Source organism: Gobio gobio, assembly GCF_949357685.1.
Source record: "Gobio gobio genome assembly, chromosome: 16".
Taxonomy (NCBI): Eukaryota; Metazoa; Chordata; class Actinopteri; order Cypriniformes; family Gobionidae; genus Gobio; species Gobio gobio.
This window is the reverse complement of record NC_137109.1, coordinates 22,618,527-22,635,034: the sequence shown is the minus strand read 5'-3', so window position 1 is coordinate 22,635,034 and position 16,508 is coordinate 22,618,527. Positions and strand designations below refer to the sequence as shown.

The 16,508-nt window shown below is 36.9% G+C and overlaps 2 protein-coding genes across 2 annotated transcripts; one reads left to right on the top strand and one right to left on the bottom strand.

Moving 5' to 3' along the window:
* The first annotated feature begins 444 nt into the window (after positions 1 to 444).
* fgf1a (fibroblast growth factor 1a) lies at positions 445 to 4,089 on the top strand. Its single transcript, XM_079838206.1, has 3 exons — positions 445 to 898; positions 3,054 to 3,157; positions 3,241 to 4,089. The coding sequence occupies exons 1-3, from the start codon at positions 754 to 756 to the stop codon at positions 3,436 to 3,438; spliced, it is 447 nt and encodes a 148-aa protein (XP_079694332.1). The 5' UTR covers positions 445 to 753; the 3' UTR covers positions 3,439 to 4,089.
* A 940-nt stretch (positions 4,090 to 5,029) lies between these two features.
* Positions 5,030 to 16,187, bottom strand: ndfip1 (Nedd4 family interacting protein 1). Its single transcript, XM_079838205.1, has 8 exons — positions 15,936 to 16,187; positions 12,624 to 12,711; positions 12,396 to 12,526; positions 12,227 to 12,314; positions 11,041 to 11,165; positions 6,327 to 6,393; positions 6,099 to 6,205; positions 5,030 to 5,938 (listed from the first exon to the last, which is right to left on the bottom strand). Exons 1-7 carry the CDS (start codon positions 15,963 to 15,965, stop codon positions 6,099 to 6,101), a joined length of 636 nt encoding a protein of 211 aa, XP_079694331.1. The 5' UTR covers positions 15,966 to 16,187; the 3' UTR covers positions 5,030 to 5,938.
* Between the last annotated feature and the right edge of the window lie 321 nt (positions 16,188 to 16,508).

Here is a 16,508-nt window from a genome sequence, read left to right as displayed (position 1 = left end):
CAAGTGTCTTTGTTACAGTGTAATTATACATTTAAGTAATGAGTAATATGAATTAACAAGTAGGCTACTTACTATAGGGTTAAGGTTAGGAATAAGGTTTGATTTAGGGTTAGACGCAGGTAATTATACCCCTATTACTACAGTAAATACATGTGTAATAAGGACGGTGTAAAATAAAATGGGTAACACTTTATTTTACTACATGTTACTACATGTTTACTACACTCCTTGTGACATGGTAATTCCTGTGTAAATTCCTGCAAGTAAATTATGCATAATTACATGCAACTCACCCTCAACCAAATCCTAACCCTATAGTAAGTAGCTACATGTAGTTAATTAATATTAATCAGTACTTGCATATAAAATTACACTGTAACAATGGCACCTTAACATGGTGTAACCATAAAATGTTACCTATAGAGGTAGAAAATTACAGTGTGTGACCAGCATGCAGTAAGCCATTTTAAAAAGAAAATGGAGTAACTTCTTGATATTCATTACTCAAAAAACAAACAAAATAACAGCCCGGGCAAGAGTTAAGTCCCGGTTAATGAATACAAACCCCCGCCGCTTCAGCATTAACCGTGTCTCAAACAGCTGCCTTTCTAGACAGCATTTTCGGCCGTCGTATGCACGTTGCGAGGCAGCTGTCCTAAAAAACTGCAAGCAAGCAACTCGCTAGGTTTGAGTCACGGTCATTTTCTGTGTTCAGACAGGGCTGAGATCAGAATACATCACTGAATAGTAGGCATGATGACTGAGGCCGATATTGCAGTGAAATTCAACCCGCCCGACTATAAGAAGCTCACGCGGCTGTACTGTATGAATGGAGGATATCACCTTCAGATCCTGGCGGACGGGACAGTGGCTGGAGCTCGAGAGGAAAACATATACAGTGAGTAGGCTAAAGCTGCATGACTCGTTTTCACAGCGTTATGACACCGTGTTTCTCCGCAGGAGGAGTTCAGGAAACTGCAGTAGCCTATATCGATGCTAAATAGAAGCCGAAGTGTGTGTGTGTGCTGGTGGATATGCTAGCAGATTCCCAAATGAATGATAATAATGAGGCTATATAATAAGAAATAATAAGTACACAAAATAATAAAGTAGGCTCATAGTGTATTTATTCATGCATAATTAAGAATGAAAATATAGCTAATTTCATTTAAAAAAAGGTTACTTTCAGACTATATTTTGCTTTGTCCAGAAAATATTTTTTCTTGTTAAAAATGACAGAACTATACAGTTGTTTTAAGAGTCAAAGATCTGCATTGTTTATCATTTTGATCTTTTGTTTTAAAAAAAAAAAGTAGTAAAATAATTGAAAGTGAAAAATCTTTTGGCACTCAGATATATATATTTTTTTAATATCTAAAAAGAAGTATATTCCCATAAATATTAAAAAACAAATTAGCACATCAGGCTGACTAGGAACATGAAATTGTCCAGCCATGACTTCCTGTCCCACTGGAGTATAAATATGAGGAAACACAAAGGCCAAATTCCCTTAATCATCCATCACAATGAGTAAAACCAAAGAATATAGTTCTGATGTGCAGCAAAAGATTGTTGAGCTTCACAAAAGAGAAAGTGGCTGTAAGAAAATATCTAAAGCATTGAAAATCCCCATTTCCACCATCAGGACAATAATTAAGAAGTTCCAATCAACTAAAGATGTTACAAATCTGCCTGGAAGAGGATGTGTGTCTATATCGTCCTAATGCACGAGAGGGGGAGAGTTTGAGTGGACAAAGACTCTCCAAGGATCACAGATGGAGAATCGTCCCATTCCCCTGACCTGAACCCTATAGAAAATGAGTGACTGAACTGAAGAGAAGAAGCACCAACATGGATCTGGAGAGATTCAGTATGAAGGAATGGTCTCTGATCTCTTGTCAGGTGTACTCCGAGTCTTCTCCTCCTCTACTTCCTACGCTGTTTACATTGCAAATAGTGCAGCGCTGTCGAGATCTACGGCAGCTGATGCTGTTCACGTGAGCACCACGACGCATGCGCAGGATACAACGTAAACAGCGTAGGAGACTGGCACAGGCTAGAACGAAATTGTTGAATAAAGTCGTTATTTTTTTTTGTTTTTGCGCACAAAAAGTATTCTCGTCGCTTCATAAAATTAAGGTTGAACCACTGGAGTCACACAGACTATTTTAACGATGTCTTTACTACCTTTCTGGACCTTGAAAGTGGTAATTTCTGTCTATGGAGAGGTCAGAACGCTCACAGATTTCAATAAAAATATCTTAATTTGTGTTCCGAAGATGAACGAAGGTCTTATGGGTTTGGAACGACATGAGGGTAATAAATTACATAATTAAAATTTTTGGGTGAACTAACCCTTTAAATACAGATTTCTGGATGAAATTATTTTTTAATATCCAATAGAGGAACACATCTTTATCACTCGCCCATGGGGGCTTTCAGCGGATTGATGTAATTTTCAGACGTGGGGCACTGCAAATTCGAACAAGAGGACCAATCAAAAGCATCAGAATAGCATCGCCTTACTAAACGGCCTTTAAATGAAAGGAGGAACCTACACATCAAAAACAGGCAAAGAAGCGAATTATTTTTTATTCAACATATCCTAGCTTTTTACAGAAAATATTCAGTTTTAACCCCCTTGTAATCTAAGTAACTCATTTAATTACAGTTTTTCTTAGTAACTCTAACGGATTAGTTACATTTTATAATTAAATTTACTCTGTAAATTTCGTAACTCTGTCCCAAAATGGACTGTATACTATAATAATGCCACATTTCAGTGGTTTGTGTATATTAAAAAGACATCTCTATTTTACATAAACCATGTACATAAACTTGTAACCTGAATTTAAAATTGTAATTGCTATAAGACATGGTCTGGTTAATCATCTGACTTGAAACCTTTAATTTCATCCCAGAAAACATTTGTCCTTGATCTTTTGTTATCATGGAATGCTGTACAGTATGTGGGATACTGTTCTGGAATCTGCAATTGTCCTGTATAATTTTCAGTAATCCTTTCATGTGTATCCGTGTGTGTGGTTTTAAAGGCATATTGCGCATAAAAGCAACAAGTCCAGGAGTGGTGGTCATTGAAGGAGAAGAGGCAGGACTTTTTCTCTCCATGAATGAAGATGGCAAGCTGTATGCTTCAGTAAGTATAAAGAAACCTTTCTGATACAAAGAGATAAATCAGCATTTTGCACAACTATTATGTGTGTCTTTCTGTCTTTGCAGTCATTAGTAACGGATGAAAGTTATTTCTTGGAGAGGATGGAGGAAAACCACTACAACACATATCAGTCTCAAAAACATGGCGAAAACTGGTATGTCGGAATAAAAAAGAATGGAAAAATGAAACGTGGCCCAAGGACACACATTGGACAGAAAGCTATTTTCTTTCTCCCGCGACAGGTGGCCCAGGCAAAGGACTGAGGCCTGAAAACTGATCATAAATATATTAATCACATAGAATAAACGTAATCCACGGTCAAGTCACAGGTTTACTCCACTAACTACACATAAACCGCTTCTAACTCGCTATGGCAGAAATGGAGCGTTCACGGCGTAATTACCGTAATTATGAGATTTCAGCTTGTAAAAATTGTTCTCTTCCTCGTAGAGCTCGTAATTACAGCTTGTAAGCTCCTACTTGTACCATGTGACCACTTCAGATTTATTTAGGCATTGATAGGGTTACCATAGAAGCGCATAATTCCCAGTCCAAGCTACGAGTGGAACATCACAGGTTGTCATCTTGAGACTACGGTAATCATGACATGGCGTGAACGCAGTATAATATACAATATATGTAGACAGAAGTTTACTAACTCTAGGATATAAACATTGTCAAAATGAACAATTTAAATATGCACTGACAAAAAAAAAAACACTACTGTAATAGCCTAGTAACATTTTTATTTTGCCATTTCATATTGTTTTTTCTTATTCATATATAATAACTTGTCTGATCATGCTTGTTTTCTTTTTCTTTTTATGAACAACACAGGAATAGCAAGATTATAGTGCCGTGTCATTGAACCTTTCTGGATCATGTTAAACAATAAATTTGTGAGCTGTGCTGTGTCGAGTCGTGGAAATATTCATTTATGGTTATAACTGTAAATCAATGAAAGGTGAACATTACTATAATTAGACAAGACAATACATAAGACACCAAAATGAACGGAGTTGATCTTAACTAACACACATAATAGATTTATATTTAATTGATTTATATATAAAATAGAATACATTTATATGTAAAAGTCTGCAATCATCAACTGAGGATGTAAAAATGATGACAATGAGTGTTTAAACAGTATAATGTGAAGTAAAATGTTCAAAAGCCAATCAGATTGGGGACAGTAATGACTTTTACAAATCATTTCCATTTCAAATAAATGCTGTCAAATAATCCTGAAAAATGTGTTTCCACAAAAATATTGTTTTAAACATTTGATAGTAATAGTTTCAGTAAACCAGCATATTAGAATGATTTCTGAAGGATCACATGACACTGAAGACAATTGAAAATTCAGCTTTACCATCAAAGGAATTAATTACATTTTACAATATTATAATACTAAAAACTATGGAAGCTTGTTTTCACCAATTAATACATTTTGTGGGACTTTTTAATCTCGCAATTCGTTTTTTTCCTCGCAATTGCAAACTTGTATATCTTAAATTTCAGACTTTATAAACCCATAATTGCAAGTTATTGTGCGAACGTCTTTTTTCTCTCAGAATTAAATGTATAACTCACAATTGCGAGAAAACGTCATAGTTGTGATATAAAAAGTTGCAGCTACCTTCATGTTTTACTCCATGACGGAAACAAGCCTCCATAGAAAGTGTTTCTTTTAAATCATAATAATTTAAAGTATTAACAATATTACTGTTTTTACTGCATTTTTGACCAAATAAATGCAGCCTTCTTTCTAAACCATTCCAAACTCTTACCGAGCCCGAACTGGTGGTGGTATGGTGTAGATAACTGACAAAAGCACCAAGTGATCTGTGGTTGTGTTGCCATAGATGTTACATTTATTAAAAGTTACTTGACAGGTGTAAAACATACAAATCACAAACAACATATTGTGAAGCACTATCTCATACTGAAGTCTTCAATGAAAACAAAAAGATCTACTGCTACATTTGGCATCATAAAACATTCTATTATTCACACCAGATCATTGATTGATTAAGCGCATTACATATTAAGGTGTGCTTGAATGCTGAATCAGTTTGCCGTTTAATATATCGCACTGCTTTGAATCTAGGCTTAGCTTTTAATTTTAATGAGTATTTTGGTCCTTTTTGTGAGAGTAATTTGAAACAGGCTTACATAATCTCGAATGAACTTTGCCCTAATATGCTCATGGCTTTACAAGGACCTGGAAGTTGTTCTGTTTACATCTTAAAAGTGCATCTTTATAACATTTAATATCGCTCTTCTCGTATACTGTATATACATACTCATTCTCTAGTTCGCAAATGAAAGTTCGGTTACTAGATTTACCCACAAAGTAAAATTACACCCCCCCCCCCCCCCCAAATTAAAAGAAAACCCACAGAAACAAACAGTGACTGTGAATTTGACAAAAACAGATTCTCTGATGGCATCACCGCTAACTGGAACTTGAAATGCCAAATACATGCATGTGTAAGCAAGTTCAAACTCCATAATGAATGCATACTGTACGTCTACACTTTAATTAAGCACTGATAAACGGTCGGAGGAACTCGTATCCTTTAGTAAAAATGCCAATGTAATTAGTTGCATTGTGCAAACAACTGAGAAATGCAAGGGCGTCTGAAGCAGATGTACTCTTCTTTGTTGTTTATGTCCTGAAGATTCAAAAAAGCTGTAGGCGGCTCGCTTTGACTTTTGCCGTTTTGTTCATTTTGCAATTATCCTGAGATTTTTAATCTATTCCCAAAATCAGAAAGAGAAGATACTTCACCTTCATGTTAATGTCATATCCACAATCATTTAGATCACAGAAAGGTTGTCTTAATTCGTTTCCCCCTAATGCAATGCTCACACATAAACCCATCTAAAAGCCAGGAAATATGTTCTTATAATTTACCTAATAGATAAAAAGAACGCGGGTTCGAGGAAGGGTGGACATGGAATGATCCGCCATGTTGCGAACTCTGGAGTAGTTAACGAATCCCCGGAAGAACAGCAGGAATCCTGGATGGATTCAAAATAACATTAGTTTTAAGGATATATTCCATTTTATATTCTTTTTTTGTTTTTTAATGAACGAACAATTGAAACATTTATATACACTAATGTGCAAATATACACTCACCTACAACAAGGAAAACCCACCACAGCCAGTACTGGCCGTCAAAATATCCAGGGAAGTAGGTAGAAAACTGTTAATCACAGAGAGAAAAGGTTGAGTGCGATTTATTACATTGCAATAAAACAAAACAAAAATACAACTACTTTAAACATTAATCCACTGCCACGATTTATGACGATGGTGACACTTTACAATAAGGATCCATTTGTTAACATTATACACTGCTCTGCAGTTGCTGTTCGGATTTAAATAGGCAAATGTTCTATGACTGGATCATTATTGCTGCGATTATGATGATTCTAGCATGTTATATCAGACCTTAAGTTCATTGAAAGTCTTCATCTTGACCATAAATTGATGCACCTCTTGATGGAAATAACATCACAACATTTATTTCCTTCAAGAGGTGCATCAATTGTTGGTCCAGATCTTGCATTGACAATGCAAGAGGCCAGCACTCTGTAAAGTCTCCTCCAGCACATCCCAAAGACTTTCAGTGAATTTAAGGTCTAGACTCAGAGGTGCCAATTCATGTGTGAAAATGATTCTTTATGCTCCCTCCCAACCATTATTTCACAGTGGCTACGTTTACATGCAACCCAATAATCCATTAGTAATCGGATTGATGGCTCAATCGGACTGAAAAGCCTTCATGTAAACACCTAAATCAGTTTGATTGAGCTCAATCCAAAATCAATTTCGATCCGATTGAAAGGGTTGGTTTATTCCTTTTCTAATCCGATCGAGAGGACATGTAAACACTTGGTCGGATTTAAAACCGGAACTGCAATAACTGCGCATGTGCAACGACAGAAATAGCGTAATAACGAAATGACGTGAGGAACAAGCTGTTCATCCTGTTGAATCAAATTCTCTTTCCACTCAGCGTCTGTGAAATGGAGCAGGACAACGTCCCACCAGTCCTTGTTTCGTATTCTCATCCACAGATGGGCGCGGGGAGGGGCATTTTTACTGCGTGTTAAATATAAGCAGCACAGCAAAACGGTTCATGTGCTCAATCAAATTATGTCTCCATTTTAAGACCAGTCTGCTGTTTAAAACAAATAAAGAACCAATGTAGGAGAATAGTTATAATGTGCAAACAGCGGGAAACTCTGCATATTTGTGCAGTGTGCGCATGTCAAAAAAATCTATTCCAATTTGAAGATATCAACCCGTTCACTTTGTTTAGCGTTCATGTAAACGCTACATTCAGATTTCAGATTCATCAATCGGAACGATTTCAGTCCGATTGAAACAAATGTTGTGCATGTAAACATAGCCAATTTTGAACCTCGATTGATGAATATGGCCATGATGCTGATCCTACACGGTTGTTTAAGAAATGAAAAGCTACACTCCATCAATTAGGGTTAGAAGAACTGTTGCCAAACATATAACATGCTAGAAATATAATAATCACTGCAATAATGATCCAGTCATAGACTCTTAAGCATTTACCTATTTAAACCCAATTGGCCGGACAGTGTTAACACATTAGTTAACATGAACTAAATGAACAATACCAAAATTCACTATTAACAAAATATCTGTTAATGAGATCATAATATGCCCTTTTCTAAAGTCTTGATTTTGTTTATTGGGGACTACAAGAACAGGTTTTCATGCGTGGATGTTCAAAAAAATATTTTTTTTCACATCTTCCCAGTCTGTCAGTAACGCTCGGTTTAGTTCAGGGGTGCCGAGCTCAGTTCCAGGAGGAGAGTTTGGTTTCAACTCTATAGTGTTCATGTGATGTTCGGCCTTTTAGTCTCATCGCATCCGCTTATTTATAAATATGAATCTGCATATGTGATGGACATGGATTGTGCTCATCTCGCTCCTTTGAAGGCATCTTGAGTAAAACAGCTCTATATTTATCAAAGCACATACAAAAGACCGGAAGCGATGCAACCTGTTTTACAGAATACAGAAGTTTGCTGTGCTTCACCCCCATTAAACGCACCTGATCCAGCTAATCAAGTCCTTCAGGCTTATTTGATATCTTCAGGTAAGTATGTTGGAGCAGGGTAGGGACTAAACTGAGCTTTGCACCCCTGGTTTAGTTCTGGTTATTGCTGGGCGGTATACCGGTTCATACCGAATACTGGTATTTATTTTTGTTATAATATGAATTTTGATTATACCGCAATACCGGTATACGTCACTTAAACAACGTTCTGAACTCTGCGCAGCGCGTCATTGTTTGAGAGGGGTCCCGTTTCACTGTTGCACTGTAGTGAGATCACAGCTGAGATCGCATTACAGCCTATGGCTGAATCCGAAATCGCCCCTAAAGCCTCATTCACTATTCCCTACATTATCCACTTTTATTGTTCACTTGAAGGAGTGAATGAAAACAAGTGAGTGAATTCGGACAACCGTTGTGTGTACATCGGCTGTACACTCGTTATTGCGGTGCAATATGAGCTTGAATGAATGCACTATGGTTTCGTTCACCACTACAAATGGCTGTCCCTTCAAATAATGCCCTATTTGAGGTTATAGGGGGCGATTTCGGATTCAGCCCTTGATTACAGCGGAGAATTCAAACTACACGCGGCGCGCGCGCGAGAGAGCGGTTTCTGTGCGGAGCGCCGTGATGAGATTAACAACGTTCTCCACATGGATCATATTATAGCACATATATAGACCGGAGCGAGCGCGTTTAAGTTTTTTTATGGACTTATTTCATATACTCCAGTGCTCTAAACATGAACCAGCAGCGTGTATGCGCACATATTTCATCACGTCTTCTTCAAATGAAATGTATGCAAAGGACACTGATACAACCGGACGTCTGATCACGACCGCGATGACACGATGGATTATTCTGCTACACGAAAGACGATGTAAGTCAATAAATAGACAGACAGTTCAAAGAAGAATGGGCAAAAAAGTAACGTTAACTGCTTTATTCTTTCTGTGTTAAACTGACGTGTGTCATTTGTTCAGAGACTGTAGTGCTCTTAAATGTATTGAAATATCCTTAGACTTTTTAAATGTTCTTCCGCGTGTCTCCCTCGTTTTGGCAGTTTGTTGTTATATAGGGTTAGATTTTTTAAATGCTTAAGGTGCCCTCAACTCTTTTTTTCTCTCCGTGGTCATATTTTAATATTCAGGTGTCTGTAATGAGAGTGTATTAACTCTAGTGTGGAATCTTCCACAATATTCACTCATCATGACAGTAAAATAGAGCATTCTAGTCAATCTACTGCAGTATTTCCTCTCTCAAATAGTAGAAAATGTGGTTAACACCTGGGGCACGTTCAAAGCTCAAACCTGTGTGCAACGTTTTGCTACGGTTTCCAGTTGAACGTCATGTTTCCTGGAAACGGTGTGCAACGGGTTTGAGATACGTTTTCTCATTTCTCAAATATGTCAGCCCAATCAGCAGCAACATGTATATAAACCACGCGGTATTAAAGAGACACAATGGGCCCAAGTGAAGTTGTTTACAAGTGTGTCCGCTGCAGCTCCGTATACGCAACAATTGAAGATATTAGAAGACATGATTGTCGTAAGAGTTTTATAGTAAAAATATAGCATATCAACATTATGATGTAGTTTATATTTTTAACTTCATTGCAAGGCAAGTTTATTTATATACCAAATTTCATACACAATGGTAATTAAGTGCTTTACATAAAAAGGAGAAAGAAAATACAAGGTTTTAAAAAGTAAGAACTATAAATAAACTCTAAATAAAATTATTTAAATTAGAATTGATTACCAGGAGATAAAAGTTAATTAAATGGGATGGGGATGTTCTCTTTTATTCTGGACGGCAAGGGCAGTGATTGCATGTATTATGTAGTAATAAACGTATTTATATCGATTTCATCAGGCTACAAAAATTCTTCAAAAAGAACACAAAGAATGGCCTTCTCAGCTGCCATAGTTGCAACTCTTGCGTCATCAGAACAGGGTGTTGAACGCAGCACCGTTTCTGTTCAAAAAAACATTTTGCAACGTTTTGTCGGGGCTGAACGCAGCCCTGTTTATGCATAAGGGGGGAAAAAATACCATCATATACCGCAAAACCGATATAATTTAGAAAAATACCGTGATATACATTTTTGGTCATACTGCCCAGCACTAGTTCTGGTCTCTATGTGGGTTGGCTGGACCAGTGTGTTGTGATTGGTCAACCACTTTGAGCGTGTTTAAGAATATCACGCCCCTTATCATAACTGTGAGTTACAACACACTACTAATGCAACTCAACCAGGCCTTGCCCCTGTATTTTGCAATTGCGTTGGGAGTTATTATTTAAATAAGGAATATTGTGACGTGTTCATTCCCAGAAGTGCTTTGTAACTTTGCAGAGCTTTTTCATGTTAAATTACACACTAAGGAAAGTTTTTAAAAAAATCTAAAAAAGCATAATAGATCCTCTTTAACATTAGTTAATGCACTGTGCTCTAACATGACCAAGGAAATGTTTTATTCACTAACATTAACAAAGATTATTAATTGGTATAAAATACATTGCTAATTGTTAGTAACTAATGTGTTAACAAGTGAGACCTTATTGTAAAGTGTTACCATTATGATGTAATGAGTATGTAAGGTTTGTGTGATATAGGCCAGGTTTCACAGACATTTAAGTAGCTTTTATAAATGTGCTTTAGAAAAAAACATGATGTGTCAGTGCAAGTTGCTTTCAGTTAGTGTGGGACTGTCTGTGGAACCGGCCAATAGTATCCAGTCATACCCTGACAATCAGGACCCATTTGACCAGGGACAGTCCAAACCCAGAGATGGCCCCATAGCGCCCGGCTGCAGACGTGGTCAGACAGAAGGACAGGAAGAAGCCAATCCAGTTGAAGAGGAATGCCACTGATGAGGCAAAGAAATGAACAGCTATTAACATATCTGCTGCACTTCTGTGTACAAAAATCGAACTATCAGTCCTATTATTCATCAATCCATCCATAATCCATATCACAACATTAAAGTGTATCTCAGCATTCGGATGGTAACTGCATCTCATGAGGACATCGTTAAATAATCAATGAGGAGCCATGCAGATTTAAACTTGTGGATTCGGATGACAAATTATTCACAGCAGAAGAGTGAGTCCTGTGATCCAATGAACCTGAATCTGCTGTAAGCTGTAAACCAAATGTATGTTATTGCTCAGACAAATAATAAAAGCATATTGAAATTCATAATAGGAAAATAATACATGATAATTTAAATATCCTATTTAAAAATAGGACAAATGAAGAACAATGGTTTAAATGGTTGACTTGCATTTTAGCTTTCAAAGGGCCTGTGTACACTTTGTATTACGATGCATTTTGGTCAAACGGATCACAAGTGGACGGCGCTAAATACAGGTGTAAATGGGGTCTAAAACTTTTGTGTTTGTTCACTTTCGACCCCTTCCAGAAGTAGTCGAAAATGCATTTGACCGGATTGCTTTCATAGTGTAGACGCTCATGTGGTCGAATGTGTTTGAACAGCCACAAAAGACGTCTACTGTGTCAACCTACTGACTTAATGTATAAGCTTTATGGGAAGCACGCTAGCCAGATGGGATTTAAACTTTCTCAGCTGTTTGAAGACGAAAAACGTACCGAGCACAATGTTCTCTCACTATTCCTGATTTCTAACACACACTCACAGCGTTTGGCTGGTCTTGTGGCTGTCAAAGCAGAAATAAATGCTGATGCTCGCTGTAAGTTTTTCCGTTGTCTCCATGCACATTCATATGTAAATTGCGCGAGCTTTATTTTGTCCATAAACCCTCATTGATTCCCATTGATTTTTACTGTGAGTGAGGACAGCATATGAAATGCTGAGTGTTCCAAGATGGCGGACGCATCAACATGTCTAGAGCAGTCGAATATGGCATCTACGTATACATATTTATGGTGAGTATTGTGCACTCTTACTGAAAAATGTAAGCATGAATATCCCATCGTTCCCAACCCGCAGTTGATCCGTATCGTCAAAGCTTTCCCTGGCAATGAAGTCCTCATCCTGTAGTGAATGAACAAGTAAAGATGTCAAAAGAGTGCTTTATTAACTATAATTAGGCCTAAAATAATCCCAAACACTCACCCGGTCAGTGACTAGTGGAACAGTGGACTCTGCTTTGTTCCGCTCTGCCTCATCATATGATGGCAGTGATGTGGCAACATTGTATGAGGGGGGTTTAGGGAACACATCATCCTCTTTGTACTCAAAAAAAGCTACAAGAAGCAAATGAATCAAACACAGAGTAGAAGGTTATGAATAATGCCACATGAGTTATTTCTAGCCCGTCAGGCATTTACACACTTCTGTTACCTGCGTTACTTGCTGCAATGCTGCTGTAGGGTGGAGGTGCATCAGCGGCCTCTTGGAGCACCTCCCCTGACTCCTCCTCATTGGTCAACTACAAAACAAAGGACAAACAATGCTGGTGATATTTGGAAAGGATACATTATAACAATATTCTTTTTTATATAATATGAATGTAGCATTTTAATACCAAACAAACAATAATATTAATAATGAAATTATATTAAAGGGATATTAGGGGTGTTGATTTAAAGCATTAATTAATTATGGAAAAATAACACAAATAAAATGATTTAACTACCCCAGACCTACATAGTTCACCTTAACAACTACAAGTTGACTGGTGACGAACATGATGCAGGGCAACAACTCACTGCATGATGGAGCGTATAGAATACAGTTAGAATGGCCCTAAAATGCCTCTGTATGATTTTTAACACATCTCATAGTTAAATCATTTGATATAGTTAGCGCAATATCACACAAGTGCTATTTCTGTCCCGGATAGCAGAAGTCCAAATGTGATATTGATTTTATACAACAGTTCTATAAACAAGAAGTTAATATTGCTATATATTTTTAGACACCATATTGTCTGTTTTGCTATAGTTTCCAAAAAATGTTGTGCGTCTCTGAGCAACACACAGCGGCGTTTCGTTTCTGAATAAATCCGTGTTTTGAACGAATCAATCAGGTAAACCAATTCAATGGCCCATTCTTAACACACTCTGCTTATTACACACACAGGGACGCGCAGTAGCACACAAACATTTTTAAATATTAAAAAAATAAAAGGATTCCTCTCTGGAGAAGCGTTCAGTCTTTCTGCTCGCAAATTCTGCCGTGTAAATAGCGAATGGTGCAGGCACAACTGGCTTTTAAAGGGAATGTGAGATGAGACTCTGATTGGTTTATTGCACGTTACGCACAAAATACACCCCTGACTCATTAAGAGACTAGGTACAACCCTTTTGGACCATGTGTCTGCCACGCCGACCATTTTCCCACCGTTAAAAGTAATTTACTACATCTAAGCTATTTTAGGCATCATGAAGCCTCGAAGCGTTATGAATCAGCGAGTCGATTCAGCGGTTTGAATCGCCAAATTTCAGCAGTTTGGCGGTTTGACACGCAATCCGAATCATCATTCGGCTCACTGATTCATAACGCTTCGAAGCTTGTTTTGAAATCGTCATCACTATGTAAGTCGTTATTTAGGGGTTTTTTGCGCACAAAAACTATTGTCGCCGATTCATAAAGTTATTTTAGAACCACTGTAGTGAGATGGACTTTGTAACGACGTCTTTAGTACCTTATAAGGGTCTTGAGAGTGAACCGTCCCATTGTGTCAATGGATCAGATTTCAACTAAAATATCTTCATTTCTGTTCCGAAGATGACGGAGGTCTGACGGGTGTCGAACGCCATGAGGGTAAGTAATTAATGACAGAATTTTAATTTTTGGGTGAACTAACCCTTTAAGGTTACATGGCTCAAAAACAATACTAGAATCATTTTATTTTATTTATCTTTTTTTTTTGTGGTGAGGCCAGTGAAAATTTTGCCAGGGCAAGTAAAAATTTGAACCCCTGAAAAAAATCCTTAGCATTGAGCCCTGAAATTTATTCCCAAAATAAAAAAACGGATTTGAAAACTCCATGTAGTAACTTTAGCAGTAAAAATGTTGAAGAGGAATGAAGAAAGGTAGCAAACCTAAACAGGCAAAAATTAGGGGTTTTTCTTCTTAAAAGCAACAAAATCCAGAGAAACAACTCAAGCAAAGCCAACCTCTTTTGTGTTGTAAATAGTTGTGTGATGTATAAATAAATGTTGTTTATATTTATTTACAAAATGTACTGCCTACTGCGCGCCGCGTCTATGACAACATCACGTATCCGTAACACTCCGGCTCCGCAACACTAGTTTCGGGAGGTCTACTACCCCCCCTGAAAAAAATCCTCGGGGAAACACTGCAGTAACCGAATTTAATATAATTTCATTCAAACAGTCCAAAACAGTGCTAATGTAATGAAGGCCAGGCTGATTACATTAGAGATATCAGAGACTCACATTGCGTTTTAGTGAATTATTCATTCCAGTGTGTGCTTTATTTTAAAACACGATCTCCGTCATTTTTCTGTAATGTTTTTTTCATGGGTGCTTTGGTGTGCATACATTTATTTTGTAATATAATTATATGGACTCCTTATATCATTTGGTTATTTAGTGTCCTTTTGGAGCCTCCAATGGTCCTTAAAGCTTGCAGAAAATACAGTTTTGTGAGAATCACCCTCAATGGTTTACTTGGTTGGATATAGCAAATGATGACAAAACAATGCCACAGGTAAATATGACATTTATTATAATGGGTTTATGTGAAGATTGTTTTAAGTTCACTTAAATTAAAAGTTATTTTTAAGCCTAACAAATGTTGAAATTGATATAGCTTTCAATTATATTGTAATGTTGAATGTCTATCATCAATATAAAAAAAATGCATAGCGACATCAGTAGCTTGTAGTGTCAGTGATAATGGCTTTCATTCATAAAAAGATGCCAATACAACAAATATTTAAAATGTACTGTCTTTAAGTTGATTCTACATTAATTTGGAGAGTAAATATGAAACGATTACAATGTAAAAATATGACATTATCTATCTGTAAAAAAAATATTTTATATAATTTACATGGGCATTTTTCACAAAGGTAACGTATACCTCACCAGCTGCAATATAACATTCCACTTTCTCTAGTTGTTTTTTGTATGCTTTTGTAGTCTCAGTGTTGTTTAGTCGCTCATATTATATTTTAAAATGTACTATTGTAATACTTGTATATTATAGCAGTTATATAATATAAAATAATTAGGTAAATTATAATATAAAAATAAATGTCACCAAATGATTTAGTTGAGGATTTACAAAAATAAATAGGGTCACCTCGATCTTCTTTTAAATCATGAATTTTAACTATTGTAACATGAGATTAAATATAGTTTCTCGCTACAACACATGATCAGAATGACAACCTTAGATATTGATTATTCTCGATAAAGTACAGACTATATTGTATAAACATTCTAGAATTAATAACCTAAAACTCGCCGTTTTCCGGTTTGTTATTTGTGTAACGTTAACTGAAGGCCGCTGAAGGAGCGGCTAACCAGCTAATTAGTCTAACTGGGATTACCATCTTTGCTCGGAAAAGATTACAATTCAGAGTCTGAGAAATTATTATCAAAACCGATTCGACTCGATATACGTCAGTAAAACCATCAGTTACAGAAGAAAATAGTAATGTTTAATCATGTTTGTTACCTGCTGATATCCACTCCTCGGAGCTGTCATTCTTCCGCGTCGATCTGTTCACTTAATCAGTCATACAGTAGCAATGACTACTAGTTTAACGTAACTTTTACTCAATAGCACAAATTCACTGTTCCTTACTTAAAATATGTTCGCATGAATACAGATAGACAACACAAGGCTAATCTATAGCCCAAACAATGGCGACTGCTCATGCTCAGTCGGGTTCAGTGTCAGCCTCTCTGTCTCTGTCTCTGTCTCTGTACCTGGTCTGTTCCCTACCTAGACAGCAGGGCGACCGTTACAGACGCGCTTCGAGCAGACCCAGTGCAGCTCCCTACGTAGACAGCACAATATAATTTGAACACAGTCCATGGGTGTATTTATGTCAGTGCAAAGATTATTGTTGTGTAACCAATTAAAAGAGTTTCCAAAATGACTTTGCCAAACTGCTTAACTAAATTAGGTACACCTTTGAACAAGTACTTTCACTTGTCTTGGCTAAAGCGAGATATCAGTATTATTACTAAATACAACACAGATTACTGCACATTATGAATTAAGCATGTCCCTGTCTGCCATAGT

Coding starts and splice junctions, on each gene's coding strand:
- ndfip1 (XM_079838205.1), bottom strand. CDS start 15,965: ATGACAGCTCCGAGGAGTGGATATCAGCAG. Junction 11,166..12,226: donor ATTCATGCTTACATTTTTCA/GTAAGAGTGCAC, acceptor TTGCCTCATCAG/TGGCATTCCTCTTCAACTGG. Junction 6,206..6,326: donor GTGGGTTTTCCTTGTTGTAG/GTGAGTGTATAT, acceptor GAATCCATCCAG/GATTCCTGCTGTTCTTCCGG.
- fgf1a (XM_079838206.1), top strand. CDS start 754: ATGATGACTGAGGCCGATATTGCAGTGAAATTCAACCCGCCCGACTAT. Junction 899..3,053: donor TCGAGAGGAAAACATATACA/GTGAGTAGGCTA, acceptor GTGGTTTTAAAG/GCATATTGCGCATAAAAGCA. Junction 3,158..3,240: donor ATGGCAAGCTGTATGCTTCA/GTAAGTATAAAG, acceptor CTGTCTTTGCAG/TCATTAGTAACGGATGAAAG.